Here is a 22,955-nt window from a genome sequence, read left to right as displayed (position 1 = left end):
TCTTAATCCTGCATTCACCTGTCTATGATGTGGAGATTCCCGAAACGGTACATGATTCGGATTATACTTTAAACTGTGAGTCCTCATTCCATCGTTGCCATAAACGATTTAGGTTCTTGTATAGACAGTGACAGCTGCTGTGTAAGAGCACAAGTGCACATGAACACTTTCGACACCTTGCCCTTTTATTGCTTGTTTTTCTTTGAATGCTGTTAAACGTAACATAGATGCTGCAATAAGATAGATATGACACTTAAACCTACTGCGCTACTGCTCCGCTAGACTCTTTGGAATCAGCGTAATGAGTACACCTTCAGTTGTGCGCTTTTTAAGGAGCTTTTGTGCATGCACAACTCGAGTGACGTAATTGCCTTATGGGCCAAACACATACGGATTTGATTAACAAGTGCACGGTTCACGATGTGCACAGGTAGCCTTTGCCACTCAACTATAAGTTTACGTCAGTGCCGCCAGGTGGTAGCACACTGCGGAAGAGTTTTATCCCCGTTTGCTCAGCTTGAATCATGCTACATGATAGCACACATCTCAGATACGCTAATTTAGTCAGTACATACTGTAGTGAACTTAGATGGGACGTGAGTATATTTTAAAGCTGTACTGACAGTAAACATATTTTGTGTGTTTATGAATGATTTATAATATATTAAGTTATGACTTATGTCCTACAGTAATCCATTTGAGGCACTGAGAATCATAAGGGTGTAAAGCACATCATCGTCGATTGTGAGAGTGTAGCATTTATTGATGCTTTAGAAATCTGTTGATCTTATGGTGAGTCAGGTTTATCTGTCCTGTAGCCCCACACTGTATACAAGAAAATTCACGAAAAGCGATATCACTGGTTTCTCTGATATTCACTTAAATGTGGGATCGATGGCAGTGTGCATTAGGCGCTTATGGACCTCAGTACCTCATCTGTATGCTATACAAGTGACCATGTTGCTACACATTACTATTTGAGTTTAATCGTTTCCACAAACAGCACTTTGTGTTTGGAGCTGGTTGTTTACTGTCCGGCAATAGGCTTTCGTGTGCAGTTAAACATGAACAATGTTGAACTTATTTTAAACGCCAACAGAAAAGTAATGCTGTGAGGATGGGTCGTGAGCCGTGTTAGGGTAGCTCAGTCGGTTGGGCACTTGCATGCGAAAGGCAAAACCCCTGGGTTCGAGTCTCTGTCCGTCACGCGACTTTAATCTCTCACTGTGCTGCAGAGTGAAAATCTCACCCTGGGAGTAGAAAAGTAATTTACCAGGAAAAGTTAGCCGCAAAGGAACTAGGGTCTCCGAGAACAGATCCTTTGATTGAGAGAGTGACGAAATCAAATAAGCGTGACTACAATCGAACATTTAACAAGGAAAAGTACAGTGGAAGCAAATTGTTGTGGGAGTGCAGCGTAAGAGTATTTGATTTTCTGCCGGAAGTAAATTCGCGAATTAATACATCTGTTAGGAATCTTTACATATGTCCGAAAAAAATGGAAAAGCACGAATGCTTCCACGCACACAAAAATGCGAAATGGAAATTTGCTAAATCGTAGGCATTCTTTCGCTGTTGCCTTAAACTGCACTTAATTCTGCACAAGGGACCGATGACCGTAGCAGTCTGGTCCCTTCAATCCCACAAACCAGCCAATTCTGCACAAAACAACAAAATTCCACAAATTCAATTCTTTTTTTGTCAGATAAGTTATGCATCTTATTATTATTCTTGTTATTATTAATGGCAGTGGTTGTAGATATGTAAATTTGTTGATAAGCATAACTGTTATACAACAGATGCTATTAATTTCACACTCATAAAGTTATCTGTATCTAAAAATTTGTGAACGTTCAGAATGTGTATACTCACGAGCCGCAACTGTGTATGGAAGCATACATTGTGTTAATAACAATTTCGTATCGCTTCGAGATCTGGTGTTTACAGACTAAAACTACGCAAAATATTTCCTTTGAAGCTACTATCCTCACGGTTCCAGCAGCTGGAGAGATTTCTGCGATACCCCGTATTCCAACGCTCGCAACCGACCTAACTCTTCCTTTAAACGACTTCAATTCCAATTCAAAGTTTCGTTTGCTCTAACGATAAACAATTGTAAAGGTTAGAGAGGGAGGGAGTAAGGAGGAGATGGGCAGAGAGGTGGACAGGAAGGAGGTGGACAGAGGGAAGTGGGAGGATGAGATGGACAGATAGAAAGGGGGGGAGGGAAGAATTGGTCAGAAAGAGTGAGGAGGATAAGATGGGAGAGAGACAGAGAGCGGAGGAGATTGGGACGTATGTTCAGTTCCCATACATATTTAGCAATTAATAAGCATTGCCGGCTACGTTAAATTATACACACAAACCTTCCTGGTCAATCAGTCTATCTTTTACTGAAAAGCGCATCAAATCCCTACAGTAGTTATTGAAATTAGCTGTAACTTCTAAACAGAGAAACGCCTTTGTGAACTTTAATTTATTCAGGGTGTTTCCGTAAGACCGTGCAAAAATGTAACAGGACATACAGAATGTCTCACTGAACAATTTGAGGTAGGGAACCTGGGGTAGGAGAAGCCATCTTACGGAGATATGGAAGTAAACTTGTCTACCGCTTCGACTAGGATTACCGTTTTGCAGCTTGTTTAAAACTAACATGCGTACAGGCTTACACGTACTTTCCTGTTTATTTAGATGTACTTTGTTTATTTCCTGCAAGGGAACAAGGTGGACGAGTCTAATTACTAGGAAGACTGACGTAGGTTTTGTTTTCTTTACTTGTCCATTAGGTGGCTCTGTTGTACCGTATTGACATTGTCCTAGGACAGAACGTGGAATGAATCAACAATATGACGGTGCACAGCCTTACCTCATTGTGGATATCCGCAACGATCTCAACGCTGTTACTAGTCTTTGGGTTGTAAGGGGAGGTCCTATTCCATGGCTGCGAGCTCACCTGACCTGGACCCACTGATTATATCCTACGGGGATATCTAAAGTCACTTGCGTATGAAATCCCAGTGGATACGGAGATGTAATTAGATGCTGCCCGTGATGTGATTCGAACCATGCCAGTGGTATTTGTCAGGGCACATGAGAATGCTGTTCACCGATGTCGTGGTTCCATTGAGGTCGATATCCATCCCCCGTAGCTGAGTGGTGCCGGCACGATTGCTCAGCGTGTTCGGTCACAGGGTTAGCTGCCCTCTGTCATAAAAAAAACTGAGTTAATCCATCATCAACGAACTGCCCCGAGCAGATGCAACGAACAAAACCGAACAATACGAGATATCTAAAAAAAAAAAAGTTGTCAGCGCTACAGACTGTCAATCCTAAGGGCCCGGGTTCGATTCCCGGCTGGGTCGGAGATTTTCTCCGCTCAGGGACTGGTGTTGTGCTGTCCCACTTATCATCATTTCATCCCCATCGACGCGTAAGTCGCCGAAGTGGCGTCAAATCGAAAGACTTGCACCAGGCGAACGGTCTCCCTGACGGGAGGCCCTAGTCACACGACATTTATTTATTTATTGAAATCGATGGCTGTCAGTTTCAGCACATTTTGTTAGACACAGTACGTTCATTGTGTAATGATGGTATTTGCAGTTAACTGTAACTAATATAAATAAAAAAGTACAAAATGGCTCTGAACACTATGGGACTTAACATCTTAGGTCATCAGTCCCCTAGAACTACTTAAACCTAACTAACCTAAGGACATCACACACATCCATGCCCGAGACAGGATTCGAACCTGCGACCGTAGCGGTCACGCGGTTCCGGACTGAAGCGCCTAGAACCGCACGGCCACACCGGCCGGCTAAAAAAGTACAGAGTAATGTGATTTTATTCTTATTAACTCCTTAATCTGGCTTCTCCGACTCCAGGTTCGCTACCTCAAATTGTTCGGTGGAGCATCCTCCATGTCCTGTTAAATTCTTGCACGCTCTTGTGGAAACACCCTGATTAGTATGTAGTGTATATGTAGAAGGTGGTGCGCATGAATTTCTTATTCACATCTGTTGTGGACTGACAAGACAGCCAGTCCACAGTGACGGATAACCGGAAAGCGCGCGTTTACACACGCCGGCTGGCGTTACGTCTGAAACAGGATACGCAATGAATGCTATAAAGAATAGTACGTAGCTGCTGGAATACTTAACTTTAATCCATCATTTGTATACAGCATTCTTGATGATACAAGTGAGAGTCTCTCTAGAAATGGTTAATGGCGCCTTGCTAGGTCGTAGCCATGGACTTAGCTGAAGGCTATTCTAACTATCTCTCGGCAAATGAGAGAAAGGCTTCGTCAGTGTAGTCGCTAGCAAAGTCGTCCGTACAACTGGGGCGAGTGCTAGTACGTCTCTCTAGACCTGCCGTGTGGTGGCGCTCGGTCTGCAATTACTGACAGTGGCGACACGTGGGTCCGATATGTACTAATGGACCGCGGCCGATTTAAAGCTACCACCTAGCAAGTGTGGTGTCTGGCGGTGACACCACAACAACCATATTGAGAAAAATATTAGGGCAGCATCTTGGTACACTTGTGTACAACGTGATTATAAAATAATTCGTTCTATACCATTAAGATTAACCACTAAAATGATGCAAGGAACATCTAAGTAACTGAGTAACGAGTGACGTATTTCCGCAGGGACGGCGCACCGCCACTGCGAGAGCAACGGCACGTGGTTCCGGCACCCGGAGACGGGCGCCGGCTGGTCCAACTACACCACCTGCGTCAACCTGGACGACCTCAACGTGAGTGCCGCCCGCAGCCCGCCTACCTGCAAGCCTGCCTGCCTGCCAGCCACCCAGCGGAGTATTTGGTGCCGCAATCGGTCGTTGTGTTGACAGCAAAGTCTGCCTCTATGGACAATACCAGCCACTAAAACTGCAACACCATAAGATGGTGTCTGCAACAAAAGTCAGTTTGTCATTAAGTGCATATCGAAGTGCTGAGCATTCCACTGCAGCCGCACGAGATAGGCTTCGGTAACACCACCTACATACCCAGTGTGAGGAGAGACTACTCAGAACGCTTCTCGTTCACATTTGAATGTACGTTGGTCGAGAGAATAATATATTCATCTTGGTGTAACGAGAAAAATGTTGTGCATCTTCATACAGGGTGTTTCAAAATTGACCGGTATATTTGAAATGGTAATAAAAGCTAAACGAGCAGCGATAGAAATACACCGTTTGTTGCAATATGCTTGGGACAACAGTACATTTTCAGGCAGACAAACTTTCGAAATTACAGCAGTTACAATTTTCAACAACAGATGGCGCTGCGGTCTGGGAAACTCTATAGTACGATATTTTCCACATATCCACCATGCGTAGCAATAATATGGCGCAGTCTCTGAATGAAATTACCCGAAACCTTTGACAACCTGTCTGGCGGAATGGCGTCACATGCAGATGAGATGTACTCCTTCAGCTGTTCAATTGTTTCTGGATTCTGGCGGTACACCTGGTCTTTCAAGTGTCCCCACAGAAAGAAGTCACAGGGGTTCATGTCTGGTGAATAGGGAGGCCAATCCACGCCGCCTCCTGTATGTTTCGGATAGCCCAAAGCAATCACACGATCATCGAAATATTCATTCAGCAAATTAAAGACGTCGGCCGTGCGATGTGGCCGGGCACCATCTTGCATAAACCACGAGGTGTCCGCAGTGTCGTCTAAGGCAGTTTGTACCGCCACAAATTCACGAAGAATGTCCAGATAGCGTGATGCAGTAATCGTTTCGGATCTGAAAAATGGGCCAATGATTCCTTTGGAAGAAATGGCGGCCCAGACCAGTACTTTTTGAGGATGCAGGGACGATGGGACTGCAACATGGGGCTTTTCGGTTCCCCATATGCGCCAGTTCTGTTTATTGACGAAGCCGTCCAGGTAAAAATAAGCTTCGTCAGTAAACCAAATGCTGCCCACATGCATATCGCCGTCATCAATCCTGTGCACTATATCGTTAGCGAATATCTCTCGTGCAGCAATGGTAGCGGCGCTGAGGGGTTGCCGCGTTTGAATTTTGTATGGATAGAGGTGTAAACTCTGGCGCATGAGACGATACGTGGACGTTGGCGTCATTTGGACCGCAGCTGCAACACGGCGAACGGAAACCCGAGGCCGCTGTCGGATCACCTGCTGCACTAGCTGCGCGTTGCCCTCTGTGGTTGCCGTACGCGGTCGCCCTACCTTTCCAGCACGTTCATCCGTCACGTTCCCAGCCCGTTGAAATTTTTCAAACAGATCCTTTGTTGTATCGCATTTCGGTCCTTTGGTTACATTAAACCTCCGTTGAAAACTTCGTCTTGTTGCAACAACACTGTGTTCTAGGCGATGGAATTCCAATACCAGAAAAATCCTCTGTTCTAAGGAATAAACCATGTTGTCCACAGCACACTTGCACGTTGTGAACAGCACACGCTTACAGCAGAAAGACGACGTACAGAATGGCGCACCCACAGACTGCGTTGTCTTCTATATCTTTCACATCACTTGCAGCGCCATCTGTTGTTGAAAATTGTAACTACTGTAATTTCGAAAGTTTGTCCGCCTGAAAATGTACTGTTGTCCCAAGCATATTGCAACAAACGGTGTGTTTCTATCGCTGCTCGTTTAGTTTTTATTGCCGTTTCAAATATACCGGTCATTTTTGAAACACCCTGTATTTTCGCGGCGCAAGTACTGATCCATAAAATTTCGGGCGTGCAGCAGCATAAATTTGACTTCTTCTTCTAATATTTCGGCTGAATACCGTTTAGCCATCTTCAGAGTGAGCCGAGTTGACTCACCTCAGCTCACTCTGACGATGGCTGGACGGTATTCAGCCGAAATATTAGAAGAAGAAGTCAAATTTATGCGGATGTACGCCCAAAATGTTATGGATCAACAAAAATGTTAATTGCAAGGTTCCGCGATAGTTCTGCTCTCGTTGGCCGGGATCTCACCAGTGGCATACGAATACGGGATCGACAGGGTTATATCAGGCTCATAACGCCACGCAAAATCTCATTTCTCCCACGCGGCTAGCACATGAGAGGACAAACATACTGAACGCTCGGCCGCGTGTTACTGTACAGCCTCGAAACATAACCTGAGACTGTAAACGGGACTGTACCAAGAATCGTATCCATGTGGACAGTGTGGCTACGTCTAAAGCACCACAGAGTGTTAGGACGAAGAACACGGCTCGCTCTTCCCTTGACGCGGCATAACAGAGACGTTCCGACAGTTGTTCTCCCAGAGACAACAGTGGACGGAGCAGTGGCACCGCCTCATCTTTTGAGACGAGTCCCAGTTCCTTGTACTGTACTTCCACGGACGTATCCATGTGTGTAGGCTTCCAAGACAACGAAAGTTGCCAGAGTGCATGTCTCATCGTCATATGGAACCGCGACCTCTAGAGATGGCACACACTGCCACCACCTCGCAAGAACCCCTTCCCCTCCCCCCCTCACCACTCGTATTAAACCTCCAGAAATGTTTCAGTTTAACTGCTGAGTCCGTAGATAGTGGTATATATCTGGCCACGCTTTCCCACCCGAATTTTTCGATAATTAATCCAGTCCGTCCTCGAACAGACTTCGTGAGCCGCCGCGTACGAATTCTTCCTGCCTATTATGTGGAGATGCTTTTCTGGTTTTATGTCCTTTTGTAGAGCCGTAGCGGCGCCATCGGAATTATAAAAGGGTAGTACTATTGTCTACGTTGTATGTAATGAAGTGGATAAAAGTTTTTGGTGCAAATGACTTTTACACAGGATGCCATTATAGTGCACTTATTTAAGAAACACCAGATAATGAACTTGTTCACACTGATTATAAGCTATATATTAATGGTACGTCCATGGTCTGCGAGATGACTAAATCGAAAGGAATCCTATCGACAACTCTCGACTATGGCGCACAGCATGTAACCTGAGCGTAGATTCGGTAAAGTTCTTATAAGATCGTACTTCTTCGGTTATGCCAAAGTTATTCAATCATGTATAAATATAAGTGATTCCTGCTATTGTAAAATTACTGATAGATAGTATTTATGCCCCGTAGGCTCCTCCTAATGTCTGAGTGACAGAAAGCAATTTTTGTTAGCCAATGTGTATTAGTAACAACTTCTTGATTCGCGCCAGAATAAATGTACTTTCCCTCTGTACCTCTTTTCTGACGTCTCGAGAGATTTCAGCCCCGGCACCTCGTCCCACTGTCTCTGAAAGCGTTAGATGGTGAGCCACCTCTGTTACGCAGTATGGGACTTACCACGCGCTCCTTACTCCGTACGTAGTGCAGCTGGTAAATTCACTTCACATATATGAAACAGCAAAACCGAAAATAAAGTAAAATGCGCTCTTATCTACAGTTGAGAGGTGCCCTGCAAGCTAGACAACATGATCACTTGTATGTGGCAGAACTGATAATATGGACACTTGTGTCACAATTTTCACATGTTAAGGTCCGTGGCTGTGCCTTTCTTATAATGTCTCAGTGACTAACTTTCAACAAAATAACGCGAGACCGTACGCAGTCGTGGCGCCCTGCACTGCCTCACTAAAGAGGGTGTTCCACCGTTGCCGTGTCCACCTCATTCTCCAGATCTCTCATCCGCTGGGGACATCCGGTCATGGGATGTCGAGAGAATCGTAAGCAATCAATCGGCAACTCATTAAGCCGTGATGCCCTAGCTGGTTTTAGCAGCTGCTGTGCCCAATGTGGCAGCTCTCTGTGCTAAATTTCGGACCGTGTACACGCTGGAAATCCTTACCAGCTGCCTATGCTTTAAAACTGACACGTTAATAGTGGGCTAACTCGGCTCAAAACCTACACAGAATAGAAAAGAAGGTGCTCGCCCCGATTGTTGTCTCATGAACTCGTGTGTAGATTGCACTGGTGCACAGATGCCCTGTACTGCGGTATAGTTTCAGTCTCAAGGCGGTATGATTCTTATCTTGATATTTGACTGTAAACGGTGAATCGGACAACGACATGTTTGTCCCATATTGTTTGTGTGTCCCATTTGATATATAATAGCTGTGCTGCCTAGTTGTCAGAGTAAAATAACATGCGTAACCCTTAAGGAGACCCATTTATGATATTTTTAACAGGTATAATGACGTATATCGGCGTAAAGCTACTACCGATATATTATCCCAAATCACTGGCCACGAAATGCCTCTTCGTGTCTTCACTTTTGTAAATGGCTTTCCTACTACCTTAGTTTTATTATTAACAAATTCATATCTAATTGCGTGCATGTATTTGCACGTTTCTGCTGGATGGTTATTTTCGTACCATGCGAGTGTGTCACACGGAATAAACGGCTCCTTCATTATTGCAGTGATTTGCTCATATCACTTCAGGCAAATGCCGGGATGGTTCGTTTGAAAGGGCACGGCTGACTTCCTTCCCCAGTCTTTCCTAATCCGACGCGGCTGATGACCTGGCTCGATGGACCCCTCCCCCGCATCAACCAACCAACCATTATATTACAGTTACCTCGCAAACAATTATCGGTACGAAAAGTCTGAAGAAATTTTTGGGAGATATTCGGAAATGCGATCACCATTTTTTTTCCCCGCAAAGTCGCAAGTAAGTTTTTATACGTGGTTTAAATTCCCCCGAGTAATATTGCTTTGTTTTCCTCGCGAAATGCTGCCGACCTATTCAAGTTTTATACAGAGAACTCTAGAACTGAAACATAGTTGTCAGTAACTCTGAAAAAATAGTATATTTCTCCGAAATCACGGCCCAGCCTCACAGGACTAACAATATTCTGCTATAACGCCCAATGCCGACATCAGTCCACATGGTCTTTATGCGCGCACATGGGATAATCGGAGCCGCTCCGTTGCCAGTTAGTCCGCTATTTGAAGAGGTGCAAAATGCTCGAAATGAGGGTACCTAGCGCTACTGAAAAGATTTTGCACGGATATATTCCAGTCACTAGACAATGCATTTCGTATTGCTTTGGCTTCTGGCATCATCGGATCCAGTCATCCCGCGAGTCAGGAAAATTACAGATGAAGAAGATAAACAGATGCCGCCTGAGCTGAAAGATCTGCTTTTAGAACCATCTCGAAGTGGATAACATGAACGCGATCATTTTTTAAAGTAATGAGACAAGCGACGATTGTGATTACGACTTCGATTAACAAATGTTAGCTATTGAATAAAACATTTTGGTACCGCACTTTCGATATTTAATTCCTTATCAAAGACCTCACAATACTTCATGCCCGAAATTTTACACGAATCCGCTAAATTTATAATTTTGATCCGTGAAATTCCGTCAGCAAATTTGAATTTTGTAATTCCGACCCTGAATACCTAATTAGCGATCCTAAGAATGTAAGAAGAACACAGATTAATGAGATTTTGTATCCATTTTCCTATTACGAGGGTTGCCAAGAAAGTAATGCACCACATTTTTTTCTTCAAAGTTCTTGAGAATAACACACACGAAGTAATAGTGTTTTATCTACACGCCCTATTTTTCCACGTAATCTCCATCCCTTTCTATGGCCTTCCTCCAACGCGAAACAACGGCGTGTATGTCCTGTCGGTAGCACTTATTGCCTTGGTGGCGGAGCCAGTGGCTCACTCTGAGAGTCACCTCCTCATCGTCATCAAATTGTCTTCCACGAATGGAACTCTTTAATGGCGAATGATAACATCAACTCGCTGCAACATTTTAGGTGTGACACTCGTGGCCGGTCTCCCAGACCGCTACAAACCGTGGAGCTCAGTCGAACCGCCTTCTGATGACCTCACCCTCCGTGCCCAGCGACTAACTGTACTTCTGTCGACAGAAGATGCTCCATAGACTTTACAGACGCGTTTGTGAATATTTCCCACAGTTTCAGTTTTTTTTTTCTTCAGTGAGGAGTTCAATGGCGGCCCGTTGCTTGTAACGTACAGACCTACAGACGTACACCTACAGGGGCCATTTTCAAAGTGTCCTGTAGCTACACTATCTGTCGGATGTGTCGGAAGCGTGGTGCACTCACACAGGAGACTTCAAATAATGCATACGTATCGCTTTTGCATTCGTAACATTGTTTTCGGCTGAGAGAATAATGTGGTGCATTACTTTCTGGGCAACACTCGTATGTGCAGGTTTTGTAGCGAGTTGGCTCACTGTACGGCGCTGAGAATTGTGTTTCTTACTATGGGCCACTGTGCGTATTAATACGTTGACACTTATTTTGAGGACGACGGTTCAATCCCGCGTCCGGCCATCCTGATTTAGGTTTTCCGTGATTTCCCTAAATCACTCCAGGCAAATGCCGGGATGGTTCCTCTGAAACAGCGCGGCCGACTTCCTTCTCAATCCTTCCATAATCCGATGAGACCGATGACCACGCTGTCTGGTCTCCTTCCCCAAACCAACCAACCAACCAACTTAATTTGAAAAGGCATGAGTCCGTTCTTTTAAAACAACGAGAGATGACATAAATCAATTTCATACTAAATTAATAACAATTTATGAGGTACCTCATATTAACAGAATCTTCCGTCGGTTCTTGGTAGAACAACATTATAATAATAAATGAAAAGCACCAGTTTGCTTTTGTTCTACAATATTATTTTTATTGCTAACCGGTTTTCGGCTAACAAGGCCATCTTCAGGCATTTACTGAGTATTATCACCAAAGAAGTTAAATGTTAGCAGACAACATTGGAAGAGAAGTAACACATCTAGAGTGAAGTAGAAACATACAGTGAATAACATCTTTGCAATAAAATAGTAAAAACTGAACAGTACATAAATAACAATGGAGTTGACAGGAAAACCTTTAGCACAAAATAAGAATAGCATGCCTACATAACAGTTTCTATTGATAAACAAAACTATTGAAATAAGATAAAATTAGTACTAGGCAAGGCTGCATCAAGAGGTATGAAACATGGAGAGTGATACACAACCAATTAAAAAAGAAGAGACAGTTGTCAATGTAAATACAGAATACACGAGGAACTTAAGCCATATCAATACGATAAACAAAAATTAATAAATGCAGGAAAATTGAGGTGTTTGAGGGAACCTACAGTTTGAGAGTGTGGTGGTACTGCATTTTAACATTAACATTATAATCAAAGCAGTGGCTGTATACCAGTTTACATTAAATAAATGAGCAAAGTAAAATGTGAACAGTATTTGATGAGATAACTACAAGGGGAGTTAAACATGGACAGTAATACAAGTACAAGTTAAAAGCAAACCCTTAACTATTGAAACTACGGCATATGTGGAATACAAAGACAACTGCAAGAAATAAAACAACCTAATGACTACAGGAAAATGGGAATATGTAGGAAGAGAGAGTGTGGGAAGTAATGAACAACAAAGATGATTATATGAAGTTTAGGAGAGGGGAAGTGTTGAGTTGTGTCTGATCATTTAGGATGAGATCTGGACTGTGAGCAAGATGTTTGTAAATTTCCAGGGCTTCCAGCAGGTTGAGTTTATGGCCTTTGTTTGCTAAGTGAAGTACATGGGACACTGGCTGTTAGTTGTGACCCTCACTCAGTACATGCTCAGCAAATGCAGAGTCTGAATTCTGCAACCTCCAGCTGCGTTCATGTTCAGCCAGCCTAGTTGATATGTCTCTGCCTGACTGACCAATGTAAAATTTGTCACAATCAGACTCGTTGAACGGTGGTAGCTCCTCGTTGTGCATGGCAGATACGAATACATATTGCCGGTAGTGTAAGTGGTAGAGTCCAGAGTGATCCACTGGTAATACACGCCGTCGGGTAGGAGGTTCCAGCGTGAGCCACCACCAGTACACGCCGGCGGGAACACGTTAAGCTGAGTATGCACCAAAACCACACAGGGAAATATTGCCCTGATGAAGGTGTCTTCTTTTTCTTATGAATTTTCACTCATAAAAATAGTATTATAAAGTAATCTGACTTCATCCCATGAATAATTTTACACAAACAAACTTATTTCACTCAATACTTGATGATCCTAAATTTTCATGTGTCCGACCTTCTAGGCATCTCGTGTACACCGAGCATGCTTTGTTCACAACTGTAGTTGCGAAAATCTATGCAACAAAAAAACTTTATAATACTGAATTTTCACAGAACTTTGCTTGGAAAATGGCACGGTAGGTTCTGGTCCGACGATCGCGACGGGAACTTACCTTCTGTAACCTGGAACAAACCTACTACAAATACTGCAATCAATGTAACGTTGTCTGAAAGCACGTACCACATGAAAAGAAATTCTCGTTGAATGGATAACCGTGAAGAAAGCAAATGTTATCAGTGGGAACCTGTTGCTATTGGTGTGCAAGTCCACGGTCACATGGCTCCTTTAAACTTACCGTCCATCATTATACAGATTGTAAATGGTAACTGTTTACACCGTACCATCGTGTAGAGAAAGCTGAGACAGAGACTGTGATTTAAGATACTTGTGGTCAGTCAAGCCGGGCAATCAACACAAATCGGCCTACAAAACCCACCAAAGCCACAGCGCAAGCGCGATGCGCGAGATTTTTGAATGTTCTCTCGCTCTCTTCCTGCAAGTTATCGGTTCTACAGCAAAAACAAAATTGATCCTTCCTATAGGAAAGTTAATGTAGTTCAACTTTCTATCGAAATATGTTCTTGGTACAGACCACAGATTTGTTGTTAAAAAAAACGTTCAAAATTAAACCTCAAACGAGGCCCCCCTCCGCCGACGCTCATCCATTCTGGAAGGATTTTTAGTGTGTTTTTCACATACTGCCTCCTTCAACTGTAGAGAAAGTTTTGACTTCACGAATTACTTTCCATATTCGGCCGTGTTTGGTCTTCTTTGACTCTGCTATTATGACACCGTTTTATGCGCTAACGATATTGACATAAGCTTTCCCGTGAGGATTCTTAAAGAAAAAAGTTCTGAAAGACATTAAAGCCTCATCTTTTTCTGCAATAATGGTGGAACCTAGAGAAATGAATTGAAATTTGTGCCATGGCAGGGACTCGAACCCAGGAACGAAGCAGTTATACTGACCATTACACGACCGTAGCACTGTGGTTAACATAGCTGCACAAATTGTCCAAGTCGAATGCCCTTCGCTACACAATCTCCAATTGAATATTTGTGTAGGGGAGGGTATTCGGCTTTCGTAGTTCGGGCATCAATGTCGGTCATAGTGTTTCGGTGATTTAATGGTTAGCAAATCTGCCTAGTAAGCAAGAAGACCCCCCTTAGCGTCCCAGCCGACGCACAAATTTTAATTCATTTCTTCAGCTTCCAACATTATCGTAGATAAAGATGAGACTTAAATGTCTGAGGAAAAATTTAATTACAAGATCTGTACGATCATATGCAGTACAGGACTTCCCCATTACGTCGGAGGCTGGGAGGCTACTCCAATGTCGGAGAGCCCTCGTAATAGTGACAATGTAAGGGGAAGATAGGCTGGAGATGTGAATTAGTGTTTGTGTACGGGAGGGCATTCGACTTGCATAGTTCGTGCAGCAATGCTGGTCATAGTGATGCGGTGGTTTACTGGTCAGCATATATGCCTATTACACAAGAGGACCTGCTATCGCGGCCCAGTCAGGGCACAAATTTTAATTCATTTCTTCAGATTCCAACATTTTAATTCATTTCTTCAGCTTCCAACAAGTTCTGCAAAAACTACTTTTACAGTTCCATGTACACTTAACCTATACAGGCGCAGTAGTTTCGCGGTAAGAAGGCCAGAGAAACGAAATGATTTAATTGCCTTATGCTGTTAAAATTCACGAAAAATGTGTGGAATAATTTACACAAACGTTTATTTTACAATTTGTAAATGAATTACCAAGCCGGTGGCGTAATAGCTGACCAGTCAATGAAGACCAGAATCATCGAATACAGGAAACAATTCGTGTAGAGGCAAATTTTTCTACAGTAGTTGAAGGGTGTGCGATGAACAACTTGCTAAAAGTTCTGACCGGGGGGAAGGAATGTATGAGGGTTCGTGAGTGAATACCTCGAAAACCACGGTCCTTAGCGCAGTCGTATCACAGTAGAAAATGTAACCACATCAAAGTTTCCTACAAAAATAGCCTTGTTCATTTTTGCTCTGCGATCAATAGTTCGCACAGAGAGTGAAAGAACATTGAAAATCTCTCACGACGCAAGTGCGCTGTAGCTTAGGTGTGTTTTGTAGCCTAGTTCGTGGCCGTTACCCGACTTGATGGAACACAAGTGTTCCATATTAAACTGTTCCTCTCGACTTCCTTTACATGGTTCAAATGGTTAAAATGGCTCTGAGCACTATGAGACTTAACATCTGATTTCTTCAGTCATCTAGAACTTAGAACTACTTAAACCTAACTTACCTAAGGACATCACACACATCCATGGCCGAGGCAGGATTCGAACCTGCGACCGTAGCAGCAGCGCGGTTCCGGACTGAAGCGCGTAGAACCGCTCGGCCACCGTGTCCGGATCCTTTACATGACCGTGTTACTTTACAAACAGTTATCGTGTACGCCCTGTATATTCTCAGTTTCATTATGGAGAGCTCCCTGAATAAATGTAAGAAAATTCTTATCAGTTGATAATTAGTGGAACCCAAAGACGCAGTTAACTTACATGATGTACCATAATTCGTGTCAAAAGAATCACATGGTGGTTACACCTTGGCAAGACAAAGACTTTATGTACACACTATTCGGGAAATTAAAGAAAATGAAAAAAAAAATGTTTGGCGAATAAAAGGGCGTATCTACTCAGCTCGATCGTGAATCAAACATCCCGTACAGAGAAAATGAGAACTGCTAGCCCCACCTTGCATTTCGCAATAGCTCGGTATAGGCAATAACACCTTGTTTCAATGTGGCTCCATAAGCGCGCAATTCCAACAAACATTGCCTTCCTGGCGATCGTTCACAGAGAAATGCTGTTCACAATCCTCATTACAACCTCAAACATGCAAACCCAGACTGCAGTCACACGTAACTTTCCTTCCATCTCAGTATATTTCAGGCAATCCTCGTTCATTACCACACCACAGCACACACAACAACCGAAAAGAACGGATTCTGAATCTTTGTTCATATTCAAACCCACAGGCCATTCTTCCTGTTCTGGCCGCCTCGACGTCTGATTGGCTGAGCCACAAAGACCCTGTGAAGACAACCCATCATAGCAGAGCAAAGTGCGACTAAATGGATAACAAGTGGTCAGAGAGTGCTCACGAGTCAAAAGACGCATAAGAAATGAGCAACTGGAAGTTAACCATTATCACTACTTTAGATTTTAACCTCTGAGTTTATAAGAAATTATAACGCTGCCAGTAATTCGCTGAAAGATGCTACTTTTATGAAATATGACGCATAAGTGCACAAATACGCGATACGACGAAGCTCATTTTATGTGCAGTAATGATCTGAAACTTTCTCACAGTGCAACGGAACATTTCAGCCGGATTAACATGGACAACATTGAAAAGTCGCTCTATACTCATATGAATGGCGAAAGTAGTGTATAATGAGAGAACAGGCAATTATATAAGAAACTTCCAGACCTGAAGGACTGTACTGAAAATTGTTATCCATTCTCACGTGTTCTAACGAAACACCTAACACTGCCCACTCGAAATATATGCAGCTGCAAAGTACTTCGCGTAAATAAATATGACAACCCGCATCACGTATAATTATACAAAGGCAGTGGAGGATAGTAACCAACTTACTACTATCCGGAACTGTGTCGTTGCAGTGTGCCGATTTCCATAATTACAGGACAAAGCTTCAATACTAGACAAGACGGTTCGTCCATGCAACAGTGGGAAGGAAATGAGTATGTGTGACCATTGACCACATGGCAGAATGGCTCGGGCCAAACAATATGTTTGGCTAGCTGTACTCAGAACAGAACTAAAGCGACTTGTTTAAGAAATGCCTCTGCAGTTCATGAACAAAGATAAAGTCACTCTAGTAGACGAATGAATGACTGCACGTTCCCTGAGACATACAAGTGCGTGTATGAACAAATAGCATGAACGGAGATCTTTTTCAGCAGCTACATACTTAATTCTTCCTATTGAACTTTATGCTTACAACAAGTAAAATTTCGTTATTCAGTGTTCTTCACAGTGTTGCAGTTTTAATGGACAGCAGTGTTTGTATTATAGGAGGTACGAGGATCTCCTATTTCTTTTCATTTTCTTCTTTTTTTTCTAGCTTTCACCAGACAGTCCAATCTGAATGACAACATGTATTAAAACTCCTCGTTTCTTACTGCTAAAACATCGGCAAGTCAGGATGTGGCCAGTTTCTCTGTTAGCAGTGAGATTTTAAGGAAACTGTGTTGATGAAAAATGTTAATTTTGTATGAGGTTTTCGCTGGATGATTTATTACTGATTTCTATAACGCCCTAACTCAACGGTAGTGACGCGAATAGCTTCGTCAGATATTGTTTAGTCAGTCCTCTTCAGCCAACACTTTTTACAACTGATTGAAACATTTCGTTGTGGTGGTGCTTCCGTCAGCGACGGATTGTTCCAAAAATCTTCGATGTTCCTGAGAACATAAACAAAGAATATTACTATAAGGCGTACCTTGAAACACAAACAATCAAAACAAATGTTTAAGACAAACTGTACGTATTTTTATGTACAATCTGATTCTGCAATGAAAAAAATGGCTGTTCCCATTTGAAATTTTGAAGTTGCCAATCGCCCCACCCGCAGAGGGCTGGGGTGGCAGGCTGATTTTAGCACCAGCAGATGGTCCCCTCGAAAATAATCAAGTTTGTATTCTACACATTTTTTCGTGTAAAGTTTATTTTTCAAATTACTCTGCATCTACATCTAACATGACTACTCAGCAATTCACATTTAAGTGCTTGGCAGAGGGTTCATTGAACCACAATCATACTATCTCTCTACCATTCCACTCCCGAACAGCGCGCGGGAAAAACGGACAGCTAAACCTTTCTGTTTGAGTTCTGATTTCTCTTATTTTATTTTGATGATCATTCCTACTTATGTAGGTTGGGCTCAACAAAATATTTTCGCATTCGGAAGAGAAAGTTGGCGACTGAAATTTCGTAAATAGATCTCGCCGCGACGAAAAACGTCTTTGCTTTAATGACTTCCATCCCAACTCGCGTATCATATCTGCCACACTCTCTCCCCTATTACGTGATAATACAAAACGAGCTGCCCTTTTTTGCACCCTTTCGATGTCCTCCGTCAGTCCCACCCGGTAAGGATCCCACACCGCGCAGCAATATTCTAACAGACGACGAACGAGTGTAGTGTAAGCTGTCTCTTTAGTGGACTTGTTGCATCTTCTAAGTCTCCTGCTAATGAAACGCAACCTTTGGCTCGCCTTCCCCACAATATTATCTATGTGGTCTTTCCAACTGAAGTTGTTCGTAATTTTAACACCCAGGGACTTGAACTGACAGCCTTGAGAATTGTATTATTTATCGAGTAATCGAATTCTAATGGATTTCTTTTGGAACTCATGTAGATCACCTCACACTTTTCGTTATTTAGCGTCAACTGCCACCTGCCACACCATACAGCAATCTTTTCTAAATCGCTTTGCAACTGATACTGGTCTTCGGATGACCTTACTAGACGGTAAAATACAGCATCATCTGCGAACAACCTAAGAGAACTGCTCAGATTGTCACCCAGGTCATTTATATAGATCAGGAACAGCAGAAGTCCCAGGACGCTTCCCTGGGCAACACCTGATATCACTTCAGTTTTACTCGATGATTTGCCGTCTATTACTACGGACTGCGACCTTCCTGACAGGGAATCACGAATCCAGTCGCACAACTGAGACGATACCCCATAGGCCCGCAGCTTGATTAGAAGTCGCTTGTGAGGAACGCTTCATCAACTTAAAATTCACACCATGTATATCCAAATCTGTGGACTTTATTGGCAAACTTAAATGACTCAAACTGAACAGATATAATTTATTATTATGTTTCGTCTCTATTTTTTATTGGTAGTAATTATGATATAAGGCAACGGCCTTGCCGCAGTGGATACACCGGTTTCCTTCAGATCACGGACGTTAAGGACTTTCGGGCGTGGCCGGCACTTGGATGGGTGACCGTCCAGGCCGCCATGCGCTGTTGCCATTTTTCGGGGTGCACTCAGCCTCGTGATGCCATTTGAGGAGCTACTCGACCGATTAGTAGCGGTTCTGATCACAGAAAACCATCATAACAGCCGGGAGAGCGGTGTGCTGACCACACGTCCCTCCTATCCGCATCCTCATTTGAGGATGACACGGCGGTCGGATGGTCCCTCTGGGCCACTCGTGGCCTGAAGACGGAGGGAGTGAGGGAGTGAATTATGATATAACAATTACAGAAATCTTAAAACATGTTCTGACCTCAACTAACTTTTCAATTAATAAAGAATTTTCGGAAGAGGTTACCCGTGTCGCTATGAATACAGTATTTTATGAACTATAAGACCCAAATTTTTTCTTCGAAAAATTGCTTCCAAAATTCTGGTGCGTCTTATACTCGAAATTAATACAAAAAAGTCCAGTGTTTGATTTAAAATTTCCACCAGTCTTAAAAATTGTCATATATTCAATCCCGTGGGAAACCTATCCCTATCTGGCAACATTGGATTCAACTGGCAGCAGCAGTGCATCGATGCGACCAATTTGAGGTGTGGTGATTCTCAGAGTTGCTAACACAGTCTCGCAACCTCCCCGCCATGACAAACACAGAACGCTGCCTAGCCTATTAAGGGTCATTGCAGTCTACGGTATCGGTGAACTAGAACTGAAAGTGATTTATGTTATTCGTAACAGTACTATATTTTTGTTAGTAGCTAGTTTCTTAATGGAAAAATAATGGTTATTCATACGATCCGGGCTATAAATTGAAAGTAACAGCATATACAGAAGAACGTGGAAATGGAGCAACTGCGAGGTATTTCGGCCGTGCACTAACAAAAGAAACAGTTCGAGACTGGCGGTCTAGTAAAGATGAACTGAAAAAAAATTACGAAGATTAAAGGTGCACATAGAGGTCTCAATGGAAAATGGCTCAAAATTAGAAGATGACGTATTGAAATGGTTTCAAGGACACCGTCAAAATGGCATTAGAACTGATACAAAAATCATTCAAATACACGCTCGTAATCTAGCGCTAAAGTGGAACTAAACATACCTTAAGCGTGGATTTGGTCGGTGCTACAGGTTTATGAAGCTTCATGGACGTAGTATGCGAATGAAAACCAAACTATCTCCAAAAATTTCACAATAATATGAAGAGAAAATGCTATCTTTCCATCACTTTATTATTCAACATCGAAAGAAAACCAGTGTGGAACTTAGACACATACAAATATGGACGAAACTCCTCTGACATTTGATGTGTCGCTTAACAGAGCTTTTGCCATGAAATGCGCTATAGCTTAAACTACACTCCTGGAAATTGAAATAAGAACATCGTGAATTCATTGTCCCAGGAAGGGGAAACTTTATTGACACATTCCTGGGGTCAGATACATCACATGATCACACTGACAGAACCACAGGCACATAGACACAGGCAACAGAGCATGCACAATGTCGGCACTAGTACAGTGTATATCCACCTTTCGCAGCAATGCCGGCTGCTATTCTCCCATGGAGACGATCGTAGAGATGCTGGATGTAGTCCTGTGGAACGGCTTGCCATGCCATTTCCACCTGGCGCCTCAGTTGGACCAGCGTTCGTGCTGGACGTGCAGACCGCGTGAGACGACGCTTCATCCAGTCCCAAACATGCTCGATGGGGGACAGATCCGGAGATCTTGCTGGCCAGGGTAGTTGACTTACACCTTCTAGAGCACGTTGGGTGGCACGGGATACATGCGGACGTGCATTGTCCTGTTGGAACAGCAAGTTCCCTTGCCGGTCTAGGAATGGTAGAACGATGGGTTCGATGACGGTTTGGATGTACCGTGCACTATTCAGTGTCCCCTCGACGATCACCAGTGGTGTACGGCCAGTGTAGGAGATCGCTGCCCACACCATGATGCCGGGTGTTGGCCCTGTGTGCCTCGGTCGTATGCAGTCCTGATTGTGGCGCTCACCTGCACGGCACCAAACACGCATACGACCATCATTGGCACCAAGGCAGAAGCGACTCTCATCGCTGAAGACGACACGTCTCCATTCGTCCCTCCATTCACGCCTGTCGCGACACCACTGGAGGCGGGCTGCACGATGTTGGGGCGTGCGCGGAAGACGGCCTAACGGTGTGCGGGACCGTAGCCCAGCTTCATGGAGACGGTTGCGAATGGTCCTCGCCGATACCCCAGGAGCAACAGTGTCCCTAATTTGCTGCGAAGTGGCGGTGCGGTCCCCTACGGCACTGCGTAGGATCCTACGGTCTTGGCGTGCATCCGTGCGTCGCTGCGGTCCGGTCCCAGGTCGACGGGCACGTGCACCTTCCGCCGACCACTGGCGACAACATCGATGTACTGTGGAGACCTCACGCCCCACGTGTTGAGCAATTCTGCGGTACGTCCACCCGGCCTCCCGCATGCCCACTATACGCCCTCGCTCAAAGTCCGTCAACTGCACATACGGTTCACGTCCACGCTCTCGCGGCATGCTACCAGTGTTAAAGACTGCGATGGAGCCCCGTATGCCACGTCAAACTGGCTGACACTGACGGCGGCGGTGCACAAATGCTGCGCAGCTAGCGCCATTCGACGGCCAACACCGCGGTTCCTGGTGTGTCCGCTGTGCCGTGCGTGTGATCATTGCTTGTACAGCCCTCTCGCAGTGTCCGGAGCAAGTATGGTGGGTCTGACACACCGGTGTCAATGTGTTCTTTTTTCCATTTCCAGGAGTGTATAAAAACAAGTGGACAGTGAAAAAATGCACGACGCTGTTGTATTTTCGTGTTGTACTGACGATACCAAACTTGATCCAATGATCATTTTTCAAGGGCGAAACAATGCCAAAACTTTCTGGAATATCTCCAGGTTGTGTTGTTCACCTACATGAAAAGGGTTGGATGGGCAAGGCTGGTGTGGAATTATGAATTAACAGACTGTGGGAGAGAGGGAAATATGCTTTATTGAAGAAGAGATCTCTTCTTGCGCTAGATCACTTTAGTAGTTATTTGAAAAATTCTGTGAGTACGAAACTGAGACAGGGAAATAGAGAACTTGCTGTTATCCTACACCGCAATTTCAAACCTCTTGATGTCGCGATAAATAAACCACTTAAAGTGTAAATGAGATAGGAATGAAAAAAATGGGTAAGGGAAGAAACCCAACATTAATTCACGCCGAAGGTAGCTTTAAAACGATCTACAGTCAAACGTGATTGTCAGTGGATAAAAATGTCGTGATCTAGACTGAGAGAACTTATTGTTAAAACTTTCAAGAAGTGAGGTGTAAGTAAAGCTCTCGATGGCAGTCAAGACCATCATCATGAAGATGACAATGATGAGACGGCCGCGGTGGCAGAGCGGTTCTAGGCGCTTCAGTCCAGAACCACGCGGCTGTTGCGATCGCAGGTTCGAATCCTGCCTCGGACGTGGATGTGTGTGATGTCCTTAGGTTGGTTAGGTTATAGTAGTTCTACGTTTACGGGGACTGATGACCTTAGTTGTTAAGTCCCATAGCGCTCAGAGATATTTGACAACTATGACGACGAAGAGGAAGATGAAGGAGAAGAAGAAGAAGAAGAAGTAGTAGAAGAAAGTTCAGATGACGATTTTCAGGGACTAAAGGTCAGTTCGGTTTTATAAACTAACATTTACTTGTTACTTTGGCTTTGCTGTCTAGTAACAAAAACGGTAAAATTTTTTTTTTAAATTCTCAAAAATTAAGGTGCGTCCTGTAGCCCATAAAATACGGTAGTGCCTTGTCGCCGTTTGTAGAAAATTTGTTGACGGATGCGTCCTTCGAAGGAAGGTCACTTTCAAGACTGTTAGGCAAAACCCGGAATATTTTGGAGATATGCTACTGAC

At 43.7% G+C, this 22,955-nt stretch overlaps 1 protein-coding gene across 1 annotated transcript in view; it reads left to right on the top strand.

Annotated features, from left to right (window-relative positions):
• The window catches only part of LOC126176658 (calcitonin gene-related peptide type 1 receptor), a 275,793-nt gene that overhangs the window by 84,804 nt on the left and 168,034 nt on the right, over positions 1-22,955 (top strand). The window contains exon 3 of the mRNA XM_049923814.1: positions 4,649-4,755. Within this exon, the coding sequence (XP_049779771.1) occupies positions 4,649-4,755 (107 nt within the window). The remainder of the gene's footprint in view (positions 1-4,648; positions 4,756-22,955) is intronic.

The sequence above is a fragment of the Schistocerca cancellata genome, chromosome 3 (genome assembly GCF_023864275.1).
Source record: "Schistocerca cancellata isolate TAMUIC-IGC-003103 chromosome 3, iqSchCanc2.1, whole genome shotgun sequence".
In the NCBI taxonomy this organism is placed as follows: domain Eukaryota; kingdom Metazoa; phylum Arthropoda; class Insecta; order Orthoptera; family Acrididae; genus Schistocerca; species Schistocerca cancellata.
The sequence above is the reverse complement of the archived record's forward strand: the minus strand, read 5'-3'. Positions and strand labels throughout refer to the sequence as shown.